Raw genomic sequence first — 20,839 nt, forward strand, 5'->3', positions numbered from 1 at the left:
TGGGATGTTGTGGATCATAGAGATGGAAGAACAATGTCCTTGTTAAGGTGGAAGGAAGAAACCAGCTTGGGAAGAAAAGAGGCCTTTTGTCTCAAAACAACCTTATGTTTATGTAGCAGAAGAAACGGTTCCTTGCAGGTTAAGGCTGCCAACTCAGAAAGTTTCTTTGTAGAGGTGATGGCAAGGAGGAAACAACCTTGTGAGTAATAGTAGGCAGGGGAATAACCCTGATTGGCTCAAAGGATGGTTTCTGGAGAACCAAAATAACCAGGCTGAGATCTCACAAAGTCACTGGGGAACGTACAGGGGAACAATAGGTACAACATCCTGCATTAATGCTTCCATTAAAGAGTTAGAGACAAGCAGCCTTTGAATTAGGATCACTAGGGCCAAAATTTGACAATTGATGGTACTCAAGGCCAGATGTTGATTTAGACGAGCCTGGAGAAAAGACAGAAATAATCCTTCTGAGAAATTCCTGGATTGGAAATTCCTTTCCTTACACGGGAGAAAAATACTTTCCGTGTGTGATAAAAGACATGGCGAGAAGTTGAGTTCCTAGCTTTTAAGAGCATAGGGATAACTGAATCAGGTAAGCCTCTGTATTTCAGGTACTAGGCTTTAAAGGTTTTGTGGACATTGACTGACAGGGTGTGTTGTTACTGTTTCCTCATTAGAAGAGTTTGAGCCAAATAGTCCTCGACAGGTGTAGCAAAAGGAGACTTATTCTGCATGTTAAGCGTATAATATCTATCTACCCATCAAGACAGTAGAGCAGAACAACTGCCATGAGCTCCAACTGTTGGAGGACAGAAGGATCCATTAGAATAAATAGGACCAATTGGCCAAGGTCTGACAGTGGGACATTGTGGCAATGGCCATTTGCAAGTCAGGGCATGTGAGGGAGAAAAAGGCATTGGAATAGGCTTTTAGACAATTGGCCGCCAGATCTTTAAGCACTAGGATGTCATCAACAGAGACATTCAAAAACTTAAGACAGAAAATGGCTAGATCCACTATAGGGATGGGCCACTTTTTAAGAAACCCCTCAATTAGGTATTGCTGAGCAAAACACTTAAGAGGTGTAAAGACTTTCTTCGGATTAGGACAATTACTGTATAAAACAGATTGAACTAGTGAGTGTACAGGAAACTTTTAACAGGCTGGGAACCTTAAAGACAACCCAGACTGGTAATCTTGGGTATGGCTGACACAGGCTGTGCCAGGTCTAGACACATGTGCACTGCGTCAATAAGGACCAAAATGGTATCCTTAAGTGTTGGGGTGATGTCTGTAGATGTATACCCCTGCATTCTAAGTCAGCAAACATGGCTGAAATTCTACCCATAAACTCAGACACAGTAGCTGAGAACTCCTCCCTGGATAAAAAGGAGGGGGAAGTCACCCCTGAAGAGGTTATAGAAGTCTCTTAGGGGTGCTGCGATGAGGCATTGGGCAGTGGTCCAGGCTATTGGTGTCAGGTAATTTTGGTGTAATATTATAATCCACCCCACAACTGTCAGATTATAAACTGGCAAGGCTGGCAGGACTGCTCCCCTTGTGTTTATGTTTATACTGATGTTAATGAGAGATTTTCACAAGGGGTATTCACAAGCATCTGCAGAGCAGGAATGGTTGAAGCCATCTGTGACCTTGTCACTGGAGACAGCAAGGAGCAAAATACATGTGAGGATTGTAGGGTGCCACAGCGGAGAAGGCAGAAAAGGATATTCACAGACTTGCTTAGAGGCCTGCATATTCTAGAAAAATGGCATGCGCAGTCACAGTGTTCGAAATGAAAGGGAGACTGTGCAGATTTAGTGGAGACATACGGGCAGTAAGGCCTGTTTTATGGCACCAAATTAAAAATGCCACAGGGCCTTCTACTATTGCTGGCATGCAACCAAAAGTGTCACAGCCAGAACTCCCAAGTTAACCCCTTTGGGGACAGTTAAGATACAGTGCACCTAGGTTCTGATAAGGGCAAAGCCCTCACTTACTATAGTGGTGGTCCCGAGTCTGGTCCCTTCCAAGTAAATGGCAAAATGAGGCAGGATCTGGGGGGACACTCAGACACCCTTCATCCTCCCAGTGGGAAGACCTGTAAAGCACTTTGCGGGTAACTCATATTACACTGAGGGTATCTGCAAGAGCTTCTTGATTCATTTCTAATGCAGAGTGAGTACTCAAAGGACACATTACAAGCTGGTCCAGCTTCTTCCTCACAGTGGGATCTGGGTTGGTGTCCAAGGCTATGCCAAGGGTCAATTGACCCGGAAGCTATACAATGAACCCCAGTGGTTCTGCAGCAACTGAAAAATCTTGCTAGAAGAAAAAGGTCTTGATAAAAAAAAAAAGGTCTTGATAAAAAGCATAAAAAGTAGGAAATGGTTTGCTTCTCTCAGAGTACAGAGAAGACAGAAGTACACTAGCAAAAAACTAAGACATGATGGGAGTGGGAGGGGTTTTACTGGACTGCCCTTACAATTTTTTTTTGCCTTGTACCCAATGCAGACAGCTGCATAACCATATGTACCTGAATACATCCTGTGTCCCCTAATGTACGATTCAAGAAAAAGTTTTGGTTTGACATACACTTTAGAAATTATTGAGGGGTGCGGTGTGGGAATTCCTGAAAGGCACTAATCCTTGACAATGCATGAGTGAATATAGAAGTGCTTCAGAGGATGTGGATTCCCCAGGAACTGCACCTCTTGAAGGCAGATAACAGGGACAGAAAAATATATTGTCTCCACAGAAGAATCTTCTTTTTTATTTCCTATTTTTGCAACAGGGTTGTTAAAAATTAAACTTTGTAATAATGATTTTTTTTTATTTTTACCATGATAGCGTTGTATTGAATGTATTCAATGGTTGATTATACTGTGGCAAGGAAAATGTGTTGTATTCTTGTAACTGCAAGAAGTTGTAATAAACACATTTGCTATGTTCTGTTTAAATGGAATTAGAGTCAGCTGTATTTGGGGGTGGACTGTTGCTCCTTGTACCTCCATCCCCAACACACAAGTCAGATTGTCCCCAGAACCTTCATTCTCAGCAATCAAGGAGTAAGCTGGAACTGTACACTACTTGGAGCATGTAAGTTTTTTTTTTTTTATATTACCTTAAACCTTACCTGGTTTTAGCTTTTTTTTCTGTGAGTTTGTTTAGAACTTACCAGCCATGTGGCGTAGTCCACGTTGCAAGGCATCACCTGTCTGAGGCATTTTCTGTTCATTTGTGTGCAGTGTAATACCTGCTCCAGTCACTAGAACAAAATATCATAGCTAATCGCTCTATATATGAAAATACAGGGAAAAAATACTTAAAGAGCCACTGTTACCTTGCCTAAAGGTAACCCCTGATACTCATCTTGCCAGCGCTCCCTCACCACTCCTGCTTCTGTCACAACCAGTGGGAATTCCCAGTGCTTTTCCCAGTACAGAGAAGCATGTGACCTCCTCTTATGTGAATGTTCAGGTCTAGCAGCCAACTGCTAAGTCTGAGCACTGTCATATGACGTGTCCACTCCCCTTAGCATCCGCAACCAGCCAAACTAGACATTTTAGTGCAGGCTGCGACAGAGCTAGGAGCAGAGAGGGAGTTCTGGCAAGCATTAAACCTTTAAGGGTCAGCCCTAAATGGGCAAGGTGATAGTGTCTCTTATATTTAAATCTAGTTGTGTTACCGTTCCTAATTCTTCTTGCCTACCCATAGAACATCAGGCTATCCTAGTGCTTTGCAGATACTATGGCCGAGGTAGCTTATTTACAGTGAATCTGTGCTTGGCCAATGCTGGGAGATAGAGGAAAGTCCTCTGTAAGCTAAAAGTCACTGGTTAATTTTCCATTTGATATCTCTGATTGGCCCAGTGCTGTCATATGTAGTTAATCACATGTTTCTCAATGCCCAGAAGTACAAAACATATTTCTTTGGCTTTGTGTCATGAAAGGAGGATTGGGGGAGTGGAGGAAAAGTAAGGATATGGTTGATGGATATAGGGGGCTATAGCAAACTCATTGCTTTGCCCTAAATTGGCAAAGAACAAGTTTGATTAAGGTGCTGACCAGAACAGCCAATTTGTTTTTTTATGGGCTGGTTATTAAACAGTTAGGGAAAGTTTTCCTTTTCTTCTTGTTTTCATATGTCTGAATCAGTGATGTTTAGCTGGACCCAAACATAATTATATTTTGTAATGGGATTTTTATGAACCATGCTCTCCAAAAAAGAAAACAATTATGTCTCTATACAGTGAGCTGCAATCATATCTCCTTTGCTCTGCCCACTGTATGTGATTGCTGAGTGTACATTATTATGTTATTATGTTATAAAAAGATCTCACCAGAAGTTGGCGCTTCAGCTGAGTCACATGACTGCATCCTTCGAGATCGCTGAGGCTTAAGAGGAGGCCTACGTACAGGTGGTGCACCATCTAATGAAAGCATTTTTAAAAAAGTAAGGGATTACATTGCAGAGCAAGGGTTGCTGTAAGTCACAGTAGAATGGAAAGAGAGAGGGCACACAAATAGCAAAATATAATGGATAGCAAACGTCAGAAATGAAAACAAATGTAGAATGTAGAGATAAACAGCAAGGCTGAATGCATTTACAAACCAAAACTGAGAAAGCGGTAACAGATATAGGCAGCAAAAATGCAGACTTGGGTAAACGTGGGTGAGAGAGTGTGTACTGCATGCTGTGTAGTCTTTGCAATGGGCTGTTCCCACCTCCCGCTGGGGGGGCCGCCTCTTTCACAGGTTCTCTGATTCTTGGTCTGGGCACTGGAATTTCCTTCCTCGCCTCTTCCGGACATTCGGTATCACCTTGCCCCCCCCCACAAGACACTTTCCTACCCCGTGGGGCAGCAATTGGCCGCAGTTCTGCAGAATGGGGGCAGGAAACAGTAAGACCCCCCTGGAAAAACAAGGGACGGGAATGTGCAATGAATGGGAAGTAAACATTATCTGTTACCCTGTTATTTGGGGGACAGATTGCTTCATATTAAAATAATGTAGATCAAACTACACCATCACTCAGTTCTGTTAGTAACACACTAGTGACATTTTCTGTATTTCATAGTAACATGCAAGATGCAAAAGATATAGTGATGGCAATAAAACCTAAATTATTTTCTTTATAGTAGATGACCCAACCACCACACTATTCATTGCCAAATGGTCCCTACTTTTCCAGTGCGTGGATGAACAAAGAAGTTTATATAAACATACTTAACTTGAAAGAACACAGAATCAATTACCGTTCAACTTAGTTCTGCTACAGAGCTAGAATGGGTGCAGTTCAAATTATGGTTTTCAGCCCAAAGCAAAAATCAGATGTGATAAAAGTAAACTGCATCTGCATTCCAATATCTGCTAGTTTGGTAAGTTGTCTTAAACAATGGTGCAGTATAAGCACAAAGCCCCTCACACATCAATGATTAATCATAGCGTTGATTACATGATTCATAGGCTGTATGATTAGGCACTGATGTGTTCAATGAGTTGACACTGAATTACATTGCACAGAAACAGATTTTTTGGACCATACAAATTCAGAAGAATTCATCAGAATAATTGTAAAGCTAGCCGTAGATACTAGGGGGGTGACCACTAAAGGCTAGTGGCATGCTTTGTAAATACTGTTTTTATAGAATCAGTATCAAGTGTTATTAATTCTATAAGATAATTGAATTATTATTCTAGTATCTTATTTTTTTTCAAAGATTGTAGATTTACACAGGTTACCAGTCTTGGTACTCAAAGAAGGAAAAATGGTATCTCTGTGGCTGGACAGTAGGCAATGTCAACCCTCAAACCTGCCATGCTGATATTGTGCAGCGTGCCCTTCATCAGTTGAGGATGATCTGAGAAGGGGTCATAAATAAGTAATGTTGCCAGATACTGACAGGCTCAGATTCTTCTGTACATTTGGTGCCCAAGAAAAAAACTGGTATTGGGAAATTATGTGTAAAACACCTACCTACCCCCTAGGTATTAAGCAGTTTGTAACCTTTGCCATGTAAAAACCTGTAGTGCCAAAAACACAAAAAAATCTTTGTGCACATTATGAAAAAGTTCACTGGCTAGGATCTTCTCAATTCAAAGCCAGCGTCTCTAGATACTTAGCCCAGGTTCTGATATAAGAAGGTGATGGGCCAGTTTTTTTATAAGATGGATTGAGAGTTTTTTGTGTTTTTGACCTCAACATTTAATGGGTAAGAACTCTTTAGTAGATCATCGAGTAAGTGGGTTGCACAATAATGCTTCTTTTGATTTCTGAAACACTTTTCCAGTGCCAAAATTGGAGTCAAAAGGTACGTATGTTTTGGGAGCAGTGCCACTTTTTTAGGGATCACTTTTCAAGCAATCCTTCAATGTTCAAGGACATGCAGGCTAGGATATGCATGGTGGGGAAGGGGCATACATTTTCTACCTCCTTGCCATAGGATACCAACTTACATGCCTAGTGTACCAGATTGGCATGTTATCAATAAAAGTGTCAAATTAAAATCTAAAGATAACTGAAAACAAAAATGATGAGGCCATCTCTTTGCTTTAATGAGATTTGTAGAATGTTTTAATGAGATGAGTCTTGTCTCCATTCCCTCATTGTTTCCACTTCCTCTACTGGAAAATAAGTATGTCCTTGCCTTCATTCCAGTGGTGACTGAGTGATCAAACTGCAGGCACTGGAATTTCCAAGTGGGGTGCAGATGGACATGCACATGCTTATGCATATAGAGACTTTGAGATAGTTTCTATTTGCATAGGCACTTCAGGAGGGCTAAAAACAAGGCAACATTTTTATTTTTTTTAAACTGATTAAAGCACAGACATGTATGCTCATCTTGCATAATTATACGTCCGTGCATTGAGTATAGACACACACTAGTGTTATCTCATGTAACAATATCTATTATCTGACCAAATCCAACCCAGCCAATCATGTTTTTCCCTCAGAGAGACTGACTCAGATGCCAGTCATCTACTGTTGGTACCTCTAAAATTGCCTTCACAGACCAATGTCTGTTTACTTAACAAAGCACCAATCTCCTGCCAAAGCAATAAAACAGTGGTTATGATTTTTGTAGATTGAACAAATATACATCTCCGGAAAAAAACTTTCAAGGTCTCATTATAATGCTATATTCATGTTATTTAAATTGAGCAGCACTTCTAAATTAAGCATTAAAGCTTTTGCATGATAACCAGATGCAAATTCCAACTAGGACCATCATTTTCTTTTCTGTCTACACTTATGATCAGCCCTCCCACCAGCCTGGGGTGACCAAAACAGCTTTACAATAGAAAAACATTTATTTCATTGTTTTTTTGTATTTTTCTTATATATCAAGCATTGTTATTAGGAAATTCATTTTTACTACCTGTTGATTGTTTATTTTAAGGTTTGAACTTTTTAGCACTACCAAAGTCTTTGTCTTGTATATTTACATGCAAAATATTTCATTTCAGTTTTTTACAAATTTTATATCATAATAAATTGCTACCATTTCTTCCACTTATAGCACTATAGTGAATAACAAATGAGAAATTTATCTGGATCTGGATTAGCCAATGCACACAAAAAAATGATCCTGTATATTTGATGGCTTCTTCCACTTATAGCACTATAGTGAATAACAAATGAGAAATTTATCTGGATCTGGATTAGCCAATGCACACAAAAAAATGATCCTGTATATCTGATGGCTTCCTTGCTTTGCATTATTTTGGGTCACCACCTCTTCCCTTTTATTTCCCTGACTCTGGAAAACTTTCAATATTAGGATTACCTCTTCTCTTGATAAATTCTTCTGATTGTTCCTGTCTCCGTTGGAAAAACAAGGCTGTCTGTCCTCAAACGTAGCACCCTCCTCTGAGAGACAGAGAGAGAGAGCGAGAGACAGAGAGAGAAGAAACAGGAAGGGAAAGTGTAGGGAAAGGCAAAGAGGGAAACATTGCACATACAGAAAGGAAGCACATAGACAGTGGAAAATAGGTGGGGAGAAACACCAGAAAAAAGACAGAGCAAGCATGGATTGAATTGCTCATGGGGAAAAGAGAATGAGATTTCAGAGTTATGGAAAAGTACAGATAGAGAACATAGGGTGGAATAGATATTTACCCCCATCCCCAGAAGAGCGTCTTCTGTCCTCTGAAGCACAGTTAGTACTTCCTGGTGCATCAATCTGAAAATGATATGTAGCATTTTAGAACTCAATAAAGCACTCCAGGGGGGCAAATGTCAAAACATATTATAAAAGGTAATAATGCCCCTCATTGACATACCTCCTTCCATTGCCGGACACCATCCATCCCTGGAAGTGGAACGCCTCGTACTCTTGCTGGTTGTACTTCCTCTAGCCTTTGCTCACAGGACTGAAAACAGACATCTTTATATAATATTTGTTGATTACAGCCTGATCAACCGATAATTGTCAATAATTTCTCTGAATTTTTAGAAATTCATTCAATGTTTGTTTACTATAATGTATAATGCAAATTTTTTTTTTAATATGTGCTTGGAAATCTAAAAGATGGTATACAAACTTCAGACTTCAGGCAGCAAAGTGAGATAAAAGTAAACCTGTCACTACTTAAAGGATGATAGACCAGCAATGCTAGCTTGTCTAAATTATGCTGCACGGTGCAGAGGAGCCTTATATGTCTGCACTATGCAAATGTCAACTTTTCGGCAAATTGGGGGTGAAGCATGCCCCACTACACCCCATATAGCAATGCAGAGGCCTTCCAATGAGTCCTTCAGATACCTGCATTGTGGGATGTGGGGGACTTCCTCAGAGATAGGTTCTCCAAAGGTTAACATTTACATGCTGCAGATGTAAAGTAGCAAGCCTTTTACAAACTAGCACTATCAATCAGTACCCACTCTTCACATGCAAAGTCAATTAGTTATTGCTTCTCAAAATGAATACAATGTATCAAAAAAGGATTGGCAGTTTTGCCAGTGGTAGCATTGAGCTTCCCTTGTGTAAATGTCTCAGACTTTGCACTATATACAGCCAAATTAACTCTAATGCATTGTGTCTGGTGTAACAAATTCTCTATCGCTCCTGATGAACACAGTATTTTAGACTGTTTTGTGCCATCGACCAGGTCATGGTGGAATGGTACTGGCACAATACTACAGTTGTCGTCAATGTCTGCTTCTCCAAACTCAAAGTCTCGGTCCACTATGTTGTTGCTTTACACTTAGGGCACAGGCTGCTGTATTATATTAAAGGATACATGGGGTGGTGCTCTCAGAGCAAAAACTACACTCAAAATACCTCTGTGGAGTGTGAAAGTAGCAATTTCCCATACATAAAACTGGCTTATGTAGGTTAATATAAGTTATTTTAGATACAGAATTCTAATATCAACTAGCATTGGTTTGTAAAAACTTCCTTGTGACCTATGGTTTGTATATTGCCAGCTATACTTTGAACTTTGTCAGGTGCTGCTTACCGGTGTTCCTCGGCCAGGTAACCCCCTGACTCCACCAATACTATGTGTTTCAGCTCCATTGCTGATGGAAGTTCCATTTGTTATTGGGTATCCTTCAATTTTCACATGATCTGATGTTTCTGGACCTGGGGAAGGGGGAGGAGCAATTCTCCCTCTGTCTTGTTCCCTCTTTGGGGTTCGACTTCTACGGAAATGGAACAGGCTGCGACGCCTTCTTTTTGGAGGTGCATCTGTATCACCTTGACCTGAAGAGACACTGAAAGGACATAAAATGACAGGTGATAACTCACTTTTCTATGAATTGCCATAGTGTAAGGCATAGCTATAGCTGTAGCTCTACTTCAACACATGCAGAATATGTAGAATTATAGGGATATTGTACAACACCTATTTGACTGAGTCAACACTGTGCGATGGAAAAATTCATCAAGGCCCTCATCTAAGGCAGGATCAGGACGTTCAGAATCAGAAGCTGGGCCCCGCGCCTAAATTAAAAGACAAAAGCATCAGCTTGCCTATATAACCATACTGCTCAAGGTCTTTTTAGGTGGACATTTCATCCGCAAAAAAATAAAAAACATTCTACATAAGTAGTAAATGATTCTTGTTCCATGAAATGATTAAAATGTTTGATCTAATACAAACAAAACTCCACCCAGTGACTCTCATGTATAAAGTGTCTGTCACTTATGGAAGCAGACCAGCAGCACTGCGTTAGTGAGAAAATATTAGCTGAATGGTGACCGCAAAAAGAACTGCACTTCTAGTTCATTGAAAATATCTGATTGGTTTAGTGGAAATGCAATTTTACTGCTACAATACACATAAGTGAAATTAAAAAAAAAAAAATCTGGAAGAGCCCACTTTGTCATACTGTGTAAAGCAACTGGTTCACTTTAATGCGGACTTCCCTAGCAGCACACACTTATCTGCTTTTCACTCCTATACTATTCTTTTCAGTCACCAGTATTGAAATGAAAGCTATGAATCGTCAGAGTCATAGCGGACACAGGGCTATGGATTCCCCTTTGTGACAGCGTTGATCAACCCAAATCTGTCACTTGGCCTCCATACTCTACCATGTATGAGCAAAAGCACAGTTTATCTTTAGGGTTCCTCTGCACAGGTAATTATTGCTTTCAATTAGAATGCTTTCTGATCAGAAATATTAAACTTCTGGTTATTCGTAGATTCAGCTGTATCTGAATTTCTGAATAACAGTAGTAACAAATTTTGTTAACATTTCTTTCATTTCATTTCGGTTATTCCTTTTCTAACAAATTACAAATTTTCAGAATCATTCAAATTAGAATTAGTCGAAAATTTATTGACCCACCTGAATTCTATGTGACGAATAGCTGGTTGTTAAGAAGCAGGCCGGGAAGCTGGCTACCGCGTCCTTAACAACCAATGACTCATTAGCTGTCAGCGGGTTTCCCCACTAATAGCTGAATGTAAACAATAGAATTTCAGCAATGAAAAATAAAGGAAAAAAATCAGTGCGGGGTCCGCCCTATCTATACTAGGCCCTAAGCTGAGCTTGCAGCCTGGCAGGTCAGGAAAGGGGGGGGGGGGTGAGCGAGCAGCCCCTCCCTCCTGAACCATACCAGGCCACATGCCCTCAACATAGGGGGGTGCCCCCAAAGCACCTTGTCCCCATGTTGTTGAGGACAAGGGCCTCTTCCTCACAACTCTGGCCGGTGGTTTTGGGGGTCTGCAGGCGGGGGGGGCTTATCAGAACCTCAGAACCTAGAAGCCCCCAGATCCCAGCCCCCCCATATGAATGATTATGGAATACATTGTACCCCTACTTATTCACCAAAAAAAGTGTCCAAAATAAATTAAAACACAGGCACAGTTTTTGACAATTACTTTATTAAAAGAAAACAAAAACATGTCCCCTGAAGTAAATCCAGCATCAGTCATTATAAACGCCACCGCCAGCTGGGAGAAGAAAAAAAAAGATCTGCACCTGTCGAAGGCTCCTGTTGTCTGAAAGCTCCGTCATCTGACAGTTCTTCTATAACTAAGCGGCAGAGCCACCGATGATGTTGACGGGTGACCCCTTAGTGACGACGATGACCGGTGCATATGGCCTGGTATGGTTTGAGGGTGGGGCTGCTTGCTCGTCTCCCCCTTTCCTGACCTGCCAGGCTGCATGCTCAGATAAGGGTCTGGCATGGATTTTGGAGAGGACCTATGCGATTTTTTTTTTTTTTTTTTTTTTTTTTTATTTTGGTGTGGGGTTCCCCTTAAAATCCATACCAGACCCAAAGGGCATGGTATTGATGGAGGGAAGGAGGACCCCACACTGTTTTTTTCTTCGTTTTTCATTACTGACATTCTTTTGTTTCCATATAGCTGTCAGTGGGGAAGCCCACTAACAGTTGATGAGTCATCGTTTGTTAAGGACGCAGCGGCCGGCTTCCCGGCTCGCTCCTTACCAACCAGCTATTCTTCACACAGAACTGGATTGAATCTTTCTGAAAATTTGGAATTCGTTAGAAAATGAATAAACAAAACGAAATAAAACAAAACTAAATGAATTCCGAAACAAATCCATGAAACAAAATTAGTAACATAAATTTATCTGAAACTAAACACATTTTTCCATCCTGGACATGTCTAGCTTCGATGCCCTGAACCCTATGGAGTTTGCATGAGATCATTTCTATAGTCCAAATACTAAAAAGCTGAACCTCTTATTTGGCCATAATGATATTCAAAGATGACTTGAATGGTTTTATATGAACATGTTTTAATTAGGGTGATTTTATCCCCTCAACCCCAGCTTTCTCTTACCTTTCCTCCTCCTGGCGCTCTACGTGACTGTTGCTTCGGCCTGTCCCGGGTTTGATGCTGCAGCTTACTCCCTTCTGTGGGTAGTTCAGAAAGACCTTCTAGTGACACGCTTAGAGAGCGAGAGAGCTGACTGCTAGCGGATGAGGAGAGCGCAGGTGGAGAATTGAGTTCACGGGAGCCAGGGGACCCCAAATCTAGTGTCTTGGGGCTTAATTCCTGCTCACTCACACCTACCAAATGAGGGGCATACAGATTTAGTTAATATTCTACAACAGAAAGATTTTATAGTTGAACAATAAAGGGATGTTTCCCACAAAACATGTTGCATGGAAATGTTTATGTTAGCGTTGTGCGTGAAAACTTGGAAATAGTATATATATCAGAGATCTCACTGATAAATGCAGACACAGGGCGAATTTTTCTGCCTTGGAGACGCTTCTTTATCACCATGGTATCCTGCAGAGATACAAATAAGGACATTAGTAAAGAGGGCAAATAAAGCAATATTAAACCCAAAACCAAAAATGTATCATATTGCAGCTTACCAATCATTACATGTAGTGGCTGCATTTGTTTTATTTTTTCCCTTGGTTTTCACCTTGTGACCTGAGTATTAACTTACCTCCTGTATTAGAGTGCCCCCACTCTGGATGAATGAACACATGGGGTACTGCAGACAGCAACAATGTTAATCTAGGGGGAGGGTAGTATTAGGTATACTATCAGATTTATAACTAACAAATTAAAGCTGAACTTTAGCTAACAATTAATAAGCAGTTTCAGCAAACTGTTTTGTGTTTTTTTTCCCTTTTGAGATAAACTTTTTAAATGAATAAACAAAGGCTGACCATTGTAAGCACCCCTGTCAGTGTAAATGGTTTGTCTCAACCTTGGAACTGCTATATTTGCAGAATAGCTTGTTTTGTTGAAAAACAACAGATTTACTGGCCAGATCACCAGATGAAAATAAAAGAAAGAAAACCTAAAAAAGAAAACAAATGTAGCCATCACATCTAAGAATTGGTAAGCTGTAATATAATAGGTGTTTGCTTTTGGGATTAATACCATTTTACTGTTTTGTATCTGAAGTGTTAAAAACCAGTACATAAGGTCCTGGGAAGTGCATGCAACTGATATAATGCCAGGCTGAGATGTAAAAATGGGACTTAACTATAATGGTATTAATAGGACAGAGAAAACCAAAGTTTATGAAGGCTTGGGGCTTGATAAAACTTGATGCACCAGGCCCAGATTTGCCATCCCCATGGGATTCAATGATCCATTCTTCTCTGTTACACTTGTTACATATGGCATATGTTACATATGGCTCTCCTCCGTTAACTCAATCTGTTCAAGTGAAGCTCATAGATATCATAAAATAAACTTTTGCTGGTGAGGAATTGCATTAGGTTGACCTTAAAAAAAACACGATGTTATGGGTAGTAAAAATCACGAAGGTTAGCATACTGAAATGAAAAGGGACTTAGCTACTTACAATACTAGAATACATCTCTCCCTCGTGTGTCTCCTGCTTATTCCTTGGTGGTGTCTGCGGAAGGTATCCCATCAGCCTCTGCTCTTCTTCCATAATACTCTGCAGCTGAGATCTGTGACGAGCCTGTGAAAGTTTATGAGGGAAAAAAAAGAATGAGACGCATTATTTTTCTGATCCGATGAGCTTCTTCTTTAGAAGATACTGCTTTCATAAACCAAAATGTGAATTCTCGCTCTTACAATATGTCATAGGTTAAAGAGGTCAATATTTTGTTCTTTACATACTACTAACATACTAACACCTCAACAAGTAACATGTAGTGTTCAGTGATAACGTTTATTAATCCTAATTTGCAGATATATCAGTGAGGACCAATCTAAATTTGAAAAATTCAATTTTGTATTAATTCAATTAATGAATGAGCAGGAATTATGGAGGGCTTCATAAATTTTAGTCAAGATGGGGTTTAAAAAAAAATCAACTGAGACATGTTTGAGGTCAATGCAGGAATGTCAGATTCTTGATAGGAATAAATAGTGAGGCAGATCTTTACAATGAACACCGCTAGATTCTCTCCACTTTTGACAGTGCATCAATGTTTTCTGGCATACTAAATGTTATAACCAGTATTTGGCATTCAACATCTTTGTCATTGCTACAGCTAGTACCCTGAGGCCTGTTTATTGCACCCAAGGCATGCATAATCACTGAGGTCCATTTCAATGCCAGTGCGTGCCATTAAAAAGAAAAGAGCTGCACTCTCATGATGTCACAAAATCTGCAAGTTTATCTGACAGACTTCACATATTCCATCCCTCCGCCCCTGGTCCACCCCTTAATGCATTTCACCCATCTGGGCTTAGTTGTAGAGATATTTATGACTTAGCCCAGATGGGTGAAATGTGTTAGAGGGGCGGACCTAGGGTTGAAGATGCTGTATGCGCTATCTAACACATAAACTTCTGGAGTTTATGATGTCATCTGAGTGGGACCCCTTCCTTCTTAATATCATGTATGCGCTATCTAACACATAAACTTCTGGAGTTTATGATGTCATCTGAGTGGGACCCCTTCCTTCTTAACATCATGTCTCACACAGAATGTGAATGGGTTCCCTGGGCCTTGGCACCACACTGTCTGTCCACACTATCATTTTTGGTAATTTTATACTTACCAATTTTCTGTGTGTTCTTTGCATTTCCTGTAGAACTTGCTCCAAAACCGAGTTACTGAGACGAGTCATGAGGGAAAGCTGGGCACCTCTGGAATTATAAAACATCATAGTAGACCCAATTATTAAAACAGTTTGCTTTTGAACAGTTCACACTGTCCCTATTTAACCAGCCATATTTAGGCTTTCACTCTCCTTGTGACATTTTTTTCATTCCAAATTTGAACCTGCTAGGCAGTGGTGGCCGCTCCATAAGGGGCATAGGGCGCCGTCCCCCTTTTCATGCGTCTGGCCCCCTGATCTACATACAGGGTGCCAGACGCATGAATTCCAATAGCAGAGGTGTGTTTTTTTTGAAGCACGTGATTAGAGCCGGAGGCTCTAATAGGCTTTAACACAGGGTGGGCTTGGGGAGCAGAGCACTGTGCCCTTATCCCACCCAGTTGTGTGACACTAGCGAATGAATATTTGCTATTCTTCCTCATTCTCCTCAGGCCAATCTGGAAGCCCCTATTGGCTAGGGAGTCTTAGGACACCCTGGCCAATCGTGTCTCAGGACACACTTCCGGCGGTTTCTATTCGGCTGTGCTCGCCAGAGCGGCCCCAACTCTTTCTTCTCCCTGCCTCCATAAGGTAAGGCAGCCTCTTACTGCGGGGGGGTGATTGCCACCACCGCCCGCCTCCCGCAGGTGATTGCCCCCGTCTGTGTCTCCCGCGGGGGGGGGTTGTTATATGGTGTTGGCTGTGCCGCCCCCCCCCCCCCCCCCCAAAATAGTGAGCACCAGCTGCCACTGCTGATAGGTTGTTTTGGTTCTACACCTGTGGTTGTTAATAGAGGCACATTGATAAATAATACCCTCTGTTATTAATAACATATCTGACAAAATTTATTTTTGCAGGTACAGACTTTGAATGAGAAACTCTGGTACACAAAATACACTAATCCATAAGTGTTTTAGCAAAATTTGTGAAGCCTGCTAGAGCAATAATGATTACCAGCAGGTTTAAGGCCAGTTCACACTGATCCGACATGTGCTCCGACTTCCAGAGCACAAGTCCCATGACATGTTAAAATCAATGGTTCCCTATGAGAGCCTTATTAACTGGTCCAACTTGTGTTGGTCTGACTTTCAAAATGCTTCCTGCACTACTTTGGTCCGATATGGGCACGATTTCAGCACATAGATTTAAATGGAAGTCGGATCATCATCTTAACTGATCCGACTTGTGACATATGACTTGTACTCTGAGGATCTTGAGGGGGAACCCCATGTCAAAATAAAAAAAAAACAAAAAAAAAAAAAAAACGGCATGCCCCCCAAGACCATACCCACCCCATAGCACTTTGTCCCCATGTTGATGGGGACAAGGGCCTGTTCCCTACAACCCTGGGTGGTGGTTCTGGGGGCAGGGGGCTTATCCCGACCCCCCCCATGTGAACGAGTATGAGGTATTGAGTACAAAAAGCAGTGTAGTGTTAATAAAAACAAGAGACGGTTTTTGACAAGTCCTTTATGAAGAATGTCCCCGTCATAGCTCCACCTTGTCTTCTTTCTCCAGTTCCACCACCGATGTGTTCTTCCTCGGTGCTGTGTTCTTCCTCTGGTCTTCTCCCTCCAGTGTTGACTTTTCTTCCAGTGCTGACTTTTCTTCCACTGCAGTTTTCTCTGCTGATGCTGTGTTCTCCACCTCCGACCTGGTTCTCCTCCGACGCTGGCTCCCGCCTTTGTGTCATCTCTGATGTCTGCCAGTTCTTATATAGCCATGGGGCGTGGCCATCTGGTGACGTTGCCAATAGACTCCACCCTTTGTGGCATTGCAAGGGGCAGAGTCTCACGGCGACGTCACGCCCCATGGCTGTATAAGAACTGGCAGACATCGCAGATGACACAAAGGCGGGAACCATCGTCGGAGGAGGTCAGCGGCGGAGAAGGTAGCGACAGAAAAGATAGCAGTGACGAAGAAGACAGAAGATCGGTGGAAGAACATAGCGCCGGAGGGAGAAGACAGGCAGGAGAACACATCAGTGGAGAAAGAAGACACATTGGAGTCCTTTTAATTAAGGACTTCAAAAACCATCTCTTGATATTATTTACGCTACACTGCTTTTTTTTAGGGGTGAATGGTTGGGAGTACAATGTACCCCATACTCATTCACATTCGGGGGGACAGGGATCTGCGGGCCCCTTGTTAAAGAGGGCTTCAAGATTCCGATAAGCTCCCTGCCCGCAGACCCCCACAACCACCGCCCAGGGTTGTCAGGAAAAGGCCCTTGTCCCCATCAACATGGGGACAAGGTGCTTTGGGGTAAGGGGGGAAGAGCCCCCCTTACTCCAAAGCACCCCCCCCATGTTGAGGGCATGTGACCTGGTAAGTTCCAAGAGGGGAGGGGCTGCTCATTCGTCCCCACCTTTCCTGACCTGCGGGGCTACATGCTCGGATAAGGGTCTGGTATAGATCTTAGGGGGGCCTAACCATGCCGTTTTTAAAAAAAAATTGTTTCTGTTTGTTTGAGGGGTTTCCCCTCAAAATCTATACCACACCGAAGGGTCTGGTATGGTCTTGGGGGGGGTGGAACCCCACGCCATTTTCTTTTTTTCAATTTTGGCATGGGGTTCCCTCCTCAATATTCATATCAGACTCAAAGGGCCTGGTATGGTGGGATCAAAGTCGGATCCCGTTCATTGAAGTCGCATGGAAGTCAGACATGAAGTCGCAGGGTAAAGTCAGATCGGAAGTCTTGCGACTTTCAAGTTGAATCAGTTTGTCTAAGATCATACAAAGAGAAAGAACATGCATGGTAAACACTTTTGAGTTTATATAGCATTTCTACACTTTTTTACAGTGCATTTTGATTTGCTTAGGAGGTGTTTGGCTGTCCGGCCCACTCCTTGGCTGCTAGGTCCCATGGTCCTCCTTCCGGTCTACCCGGTTATCCGGGGAAGTTGGGGAAGAGAGAAAGCGGGGGCCTCCCGCCTCAACCCTGGATGAGATAGTTCACTCCAAGCCATCTTTTAATCCCACTATAGGAGCTGCTGGGTTATACCTATGGGTCATGCTATAGGTAAAGTATAAGTTGCCACATCTCGCTCTCCTTCCCTTCATTTAGAGAGCATGGTAAACCATTTGTTACTTTATTTACCCATCTATTAAATTTTGCAGTTAAATTCATGCATCCTACTCCTTATAATTGTCTGTAAACGCCATGAAACGCGTCGAGTCTACACTCAAAGGTGCCAAGTCAAGCTTGTCCACAATCATGAATTTGTTCTTTTGTGCCATATATTGCTTGTATTTATTATGATAATTATGTTTATTTGATTCATATGTTCATTATATTTATTGTTGCTGTCTGTACCAATCATGTTCATTTATGATTAAAATTAAATGTTATTATTATTACATTAAATATGGTTTTATTCGTATACCCCATGCATTGTATATTTTTATAATATGCATTATATATCATATTTATTTATCAATTTATTAAAACTATTAATTTAATATATTATACTTCCATGGACTACCCCTCAGCGATTGTGACATTCAGCCTATTTATAATTAGGTATTTCATTCATTAATTTTTAAGAAACAAAGACGTGCCTCATGTAAAGTCCCAAATCCATTTCTTTCCTTTTTTAGACAATTAAATAAGTAGCTTTTCATTTTTTATCCAAAACTAGCTTTTTCATTTAGTGAAATATCTTTGGAAAACAGGTTTTACATTTGCAAGGAAAAATATCATGTATAAAACTCTCCTTGAAAACTTGCCGGCAATAAAAATGACTGAAACTGTACTTTTCTTGATGAATCAAGCATTATTATCAAGCTTGGTGATAAACCCTATACTTATAGTGTATTATGCATTATTATGTCGTATGTAATACTGCAACTTCATGCATCAGGACCATATTATCCATAAGGACAAGGATACATCAGTGTTATGGCACTGAAGGTGATTATTGCAGCCTGAGCTGCTTTTTTTAAACCTATATCTTGTCTTGGGTCCATTTTATTGAAAATGTCTGCCCAGGGTTGGGCTTTAAGGCTTTAGTACTGTTAGATCAATATCCCAACAAAAGTATGGAGTTCAGAATTGACTATGATTTTCCTGGTCTCTATGCTTCTACTGGGTCAATGACCCAAGAAGTATTGAAGCCAGAGATGTTCTTTACTGTTGGAACAGGTTTACGTTACTGTAGCTCTTTTCTTCAGTATTTTGTGGGAATTACCCTATCTATAATGCTTTCCAGGGTTTTATATTTGTATTGTTGTGGTTGATACTACAGTCTTTACCTCAGCTTGTTGTGTATGTCGCTCCCCACTTGGCGAAGCATATCTCGGATGTGAGGTGGGCTGAGTCCATGTTGTTCTCTAAGTCTGCAAAGCATTGCTCCTCCTCGCTGAGCATCCCGTGCTGCTCCAGGGAAAAGATCCTGAGTAGCCTCCCACATGGTGTCTGCAATGTTCTAGGAAAGCAAATTAAAAGTCAGTCTGTTATTTTAGAAGGGTATAAAATGCCATGGTATATGAGTGCATGTCTTCGTAGGAATGTGGTCCAATACCTATATGTGTATGAGTCACAACTAAGACTGCTAAAATGTGATTAAAAACACGGTCATTCTTATGCTTAAAAATGTGCCTTGTATATCAAAGGAAGAAACATTTATTTTCTGGCCATATCAAAAATATGGTTACCCCATTCACTGCAGTATTGCATAATGGACATAAGAATTCAATTACATGCTACAAAAGTAAAAAAAAATCCTTCTTTAGAACCTTTGATAAGTTGGATCTGCTGTTCCAAACGTGATCTAACTCCCAATCATCTTTAACCACTTCAGCCCCCGAAGATTTTACCCCCTTCCCGACCACAGCACTTTTTACAATTTGGCACTGCGTCGCTTTAAATGAAAATGCGGTCATGCAATGCTGTACCCAAACAAAATTTGCGTCCTTTTTTTCCCACAAATAGAGCTTTCTATTGGTTGCATTTGATCACCTCTGCGGTTTTTATTTTTTGCGCTACAGACAAAAAAGTTTTGCTATAATAAATATCCTCAAAAATGTTTTTAAAAAACAAATTGCTTCATCAGTTTAGGCCAATATATATTCTTCTACATATTTTTGGTAAAAAAAAATTGTAATAAGCATATATTGATTGGTTTATGCACAAGTTATAGTGTCTACAAACTATGGGAAAGATGTATGGCATTTTTATAGCTTTTTTTTTTTTTACTAGTAATGGTGGCGATCTGCAATTTTTAGCGGTACTGCGACATTGGGATGGTCAGATTGGACACTTTTGACGCACTTTTGGGACCATTGACATTTATACAGCAATCAGTGGTAAAAAAATGCACCGATTACTGTGTAAGTGTCACTGGTAGTGAAGGGGTTAACACTAGGGGCAATCAAGGGGTTAAATGTGTGTTCCCTCAGTGTGTTGTTAACTGTATGGGGATAGGACTGAGTAGGAGAGGAGATATATCGCTGTTCCTACTTAGTAGGAACAGCGATATGTCTTCTCTCCTCTGACAGTACAGGAATTTGTGTGTTTACACATACAAATCCCTGTGCTGGCACTCGTGCATGCGATCAGGTCCCCCCGCCGTGCAGCAGCCGCGCGTGTGCCCTCAGGTGGCCGAAAAAGGGAAGGCTGTACCCATACAGGATTTCGCCCAGGAGAGCCCTTGTGCCGCAGTATATCTTCATGAACCGGTTAAATATATTTTTTCCTAGTGCAGATATGAATGAGAGAGGAAATGTCTCATAGGCTACCATATGAAAAAACCCAAATATAATTTGTAGGCAAACTTCAAATATATAACTGCTCATTTTGCTATACACAAAAAAAGATTCAGTTGTATTATTTTTTAATAATTCATATTAATTTTTTAATGA

General features: G+C 41.0%; 1 protein-coding gene across 4 annotated transcripts in view; it reads right to left on the reverse strand.

Annotated features, from left to right (window-relative positions):
- The window catches only part of CARMIL3 (capping protein regulator and myosin 1 linker 3), a 150,490-nt gene that overhangs the window by 3,163 nt on the left and 126,488 nt on the right, over positions 1 to 20,839 (reverse strand). Inside the window, exons 27-39 of one of the 4 annotated variants that reach the window (XM_073632554.1) lie at positions 19,232 to 19,404; positions 14,939 to 15,026; positions 13,765 to 13,887; positions 12,662 to 12,725; positions 12,270 to 12,343; positions 9,855 to 9,952; positions 9,468 to 9,723; positions 8,289 to 8,378; positions 8,125 to 8,188; positions 7,793 to 7,875; positions 4,728 to 4,914; positions 4,343 to 4,432; positions 3,179 to 3,268 (exon numbers count right to left, since the gene is read on the reverse strand). In XM_073632554.1, the coding sequence (XP_073488655.1) occupies positions 3,179 to 3,268; positions 4,343 to 4,432; positions 4,728 to 4,914; positions 7,793 to 7,875; positions 8,125 to 8,188; positions 8,289 to 8,378; positions 9,468 to 9,723; positions 9,855 to 9,952; positions 12,270 to 12,343; positions 12,662 to 12,725; positions 13,765 to 13,887; positions 14,939 to 15,026; positions 19,232 to 19,404 (1,480 nt within the window). Of the gene's footprint in view, positions 1 to 3,178; positions 3,269 to 4,342; positions 4,433 to 4,727; positions 4,915 to 7,792; positions 7,876 to 8,124; positions 8,189 to 8,288; positions 8,379 to 9,467; positions 9,724 to 9,854; positions 9,953 to 12,269; positions 12,500 to 12,661; positions 12,726 to 13,764; positions 13,888 to 14,938; positions 15,027 to 19,231; positions 19,405 to 20,839 lie in introns of all 4 variants that reach the window. The other 3 variants (XM_073632545.1, XR_012244587.1, XM_073632564.1) reach the window with 3 other exon arrangements.

Source organism: Aquarana catesbeiana, linkage group LG01 (genome assembly GCF_042186555.1).
Source record: "Aquarana catesbeiana isolate 2022-GZ linkage group LG01, ASM4218655v1, whole genome shotgun sequence".
NCBI lineage: Eukaryota > Metazoa > Chordata > Amphibia > Anura > Ranidae > Aquarana > Aquarana catesbeiana.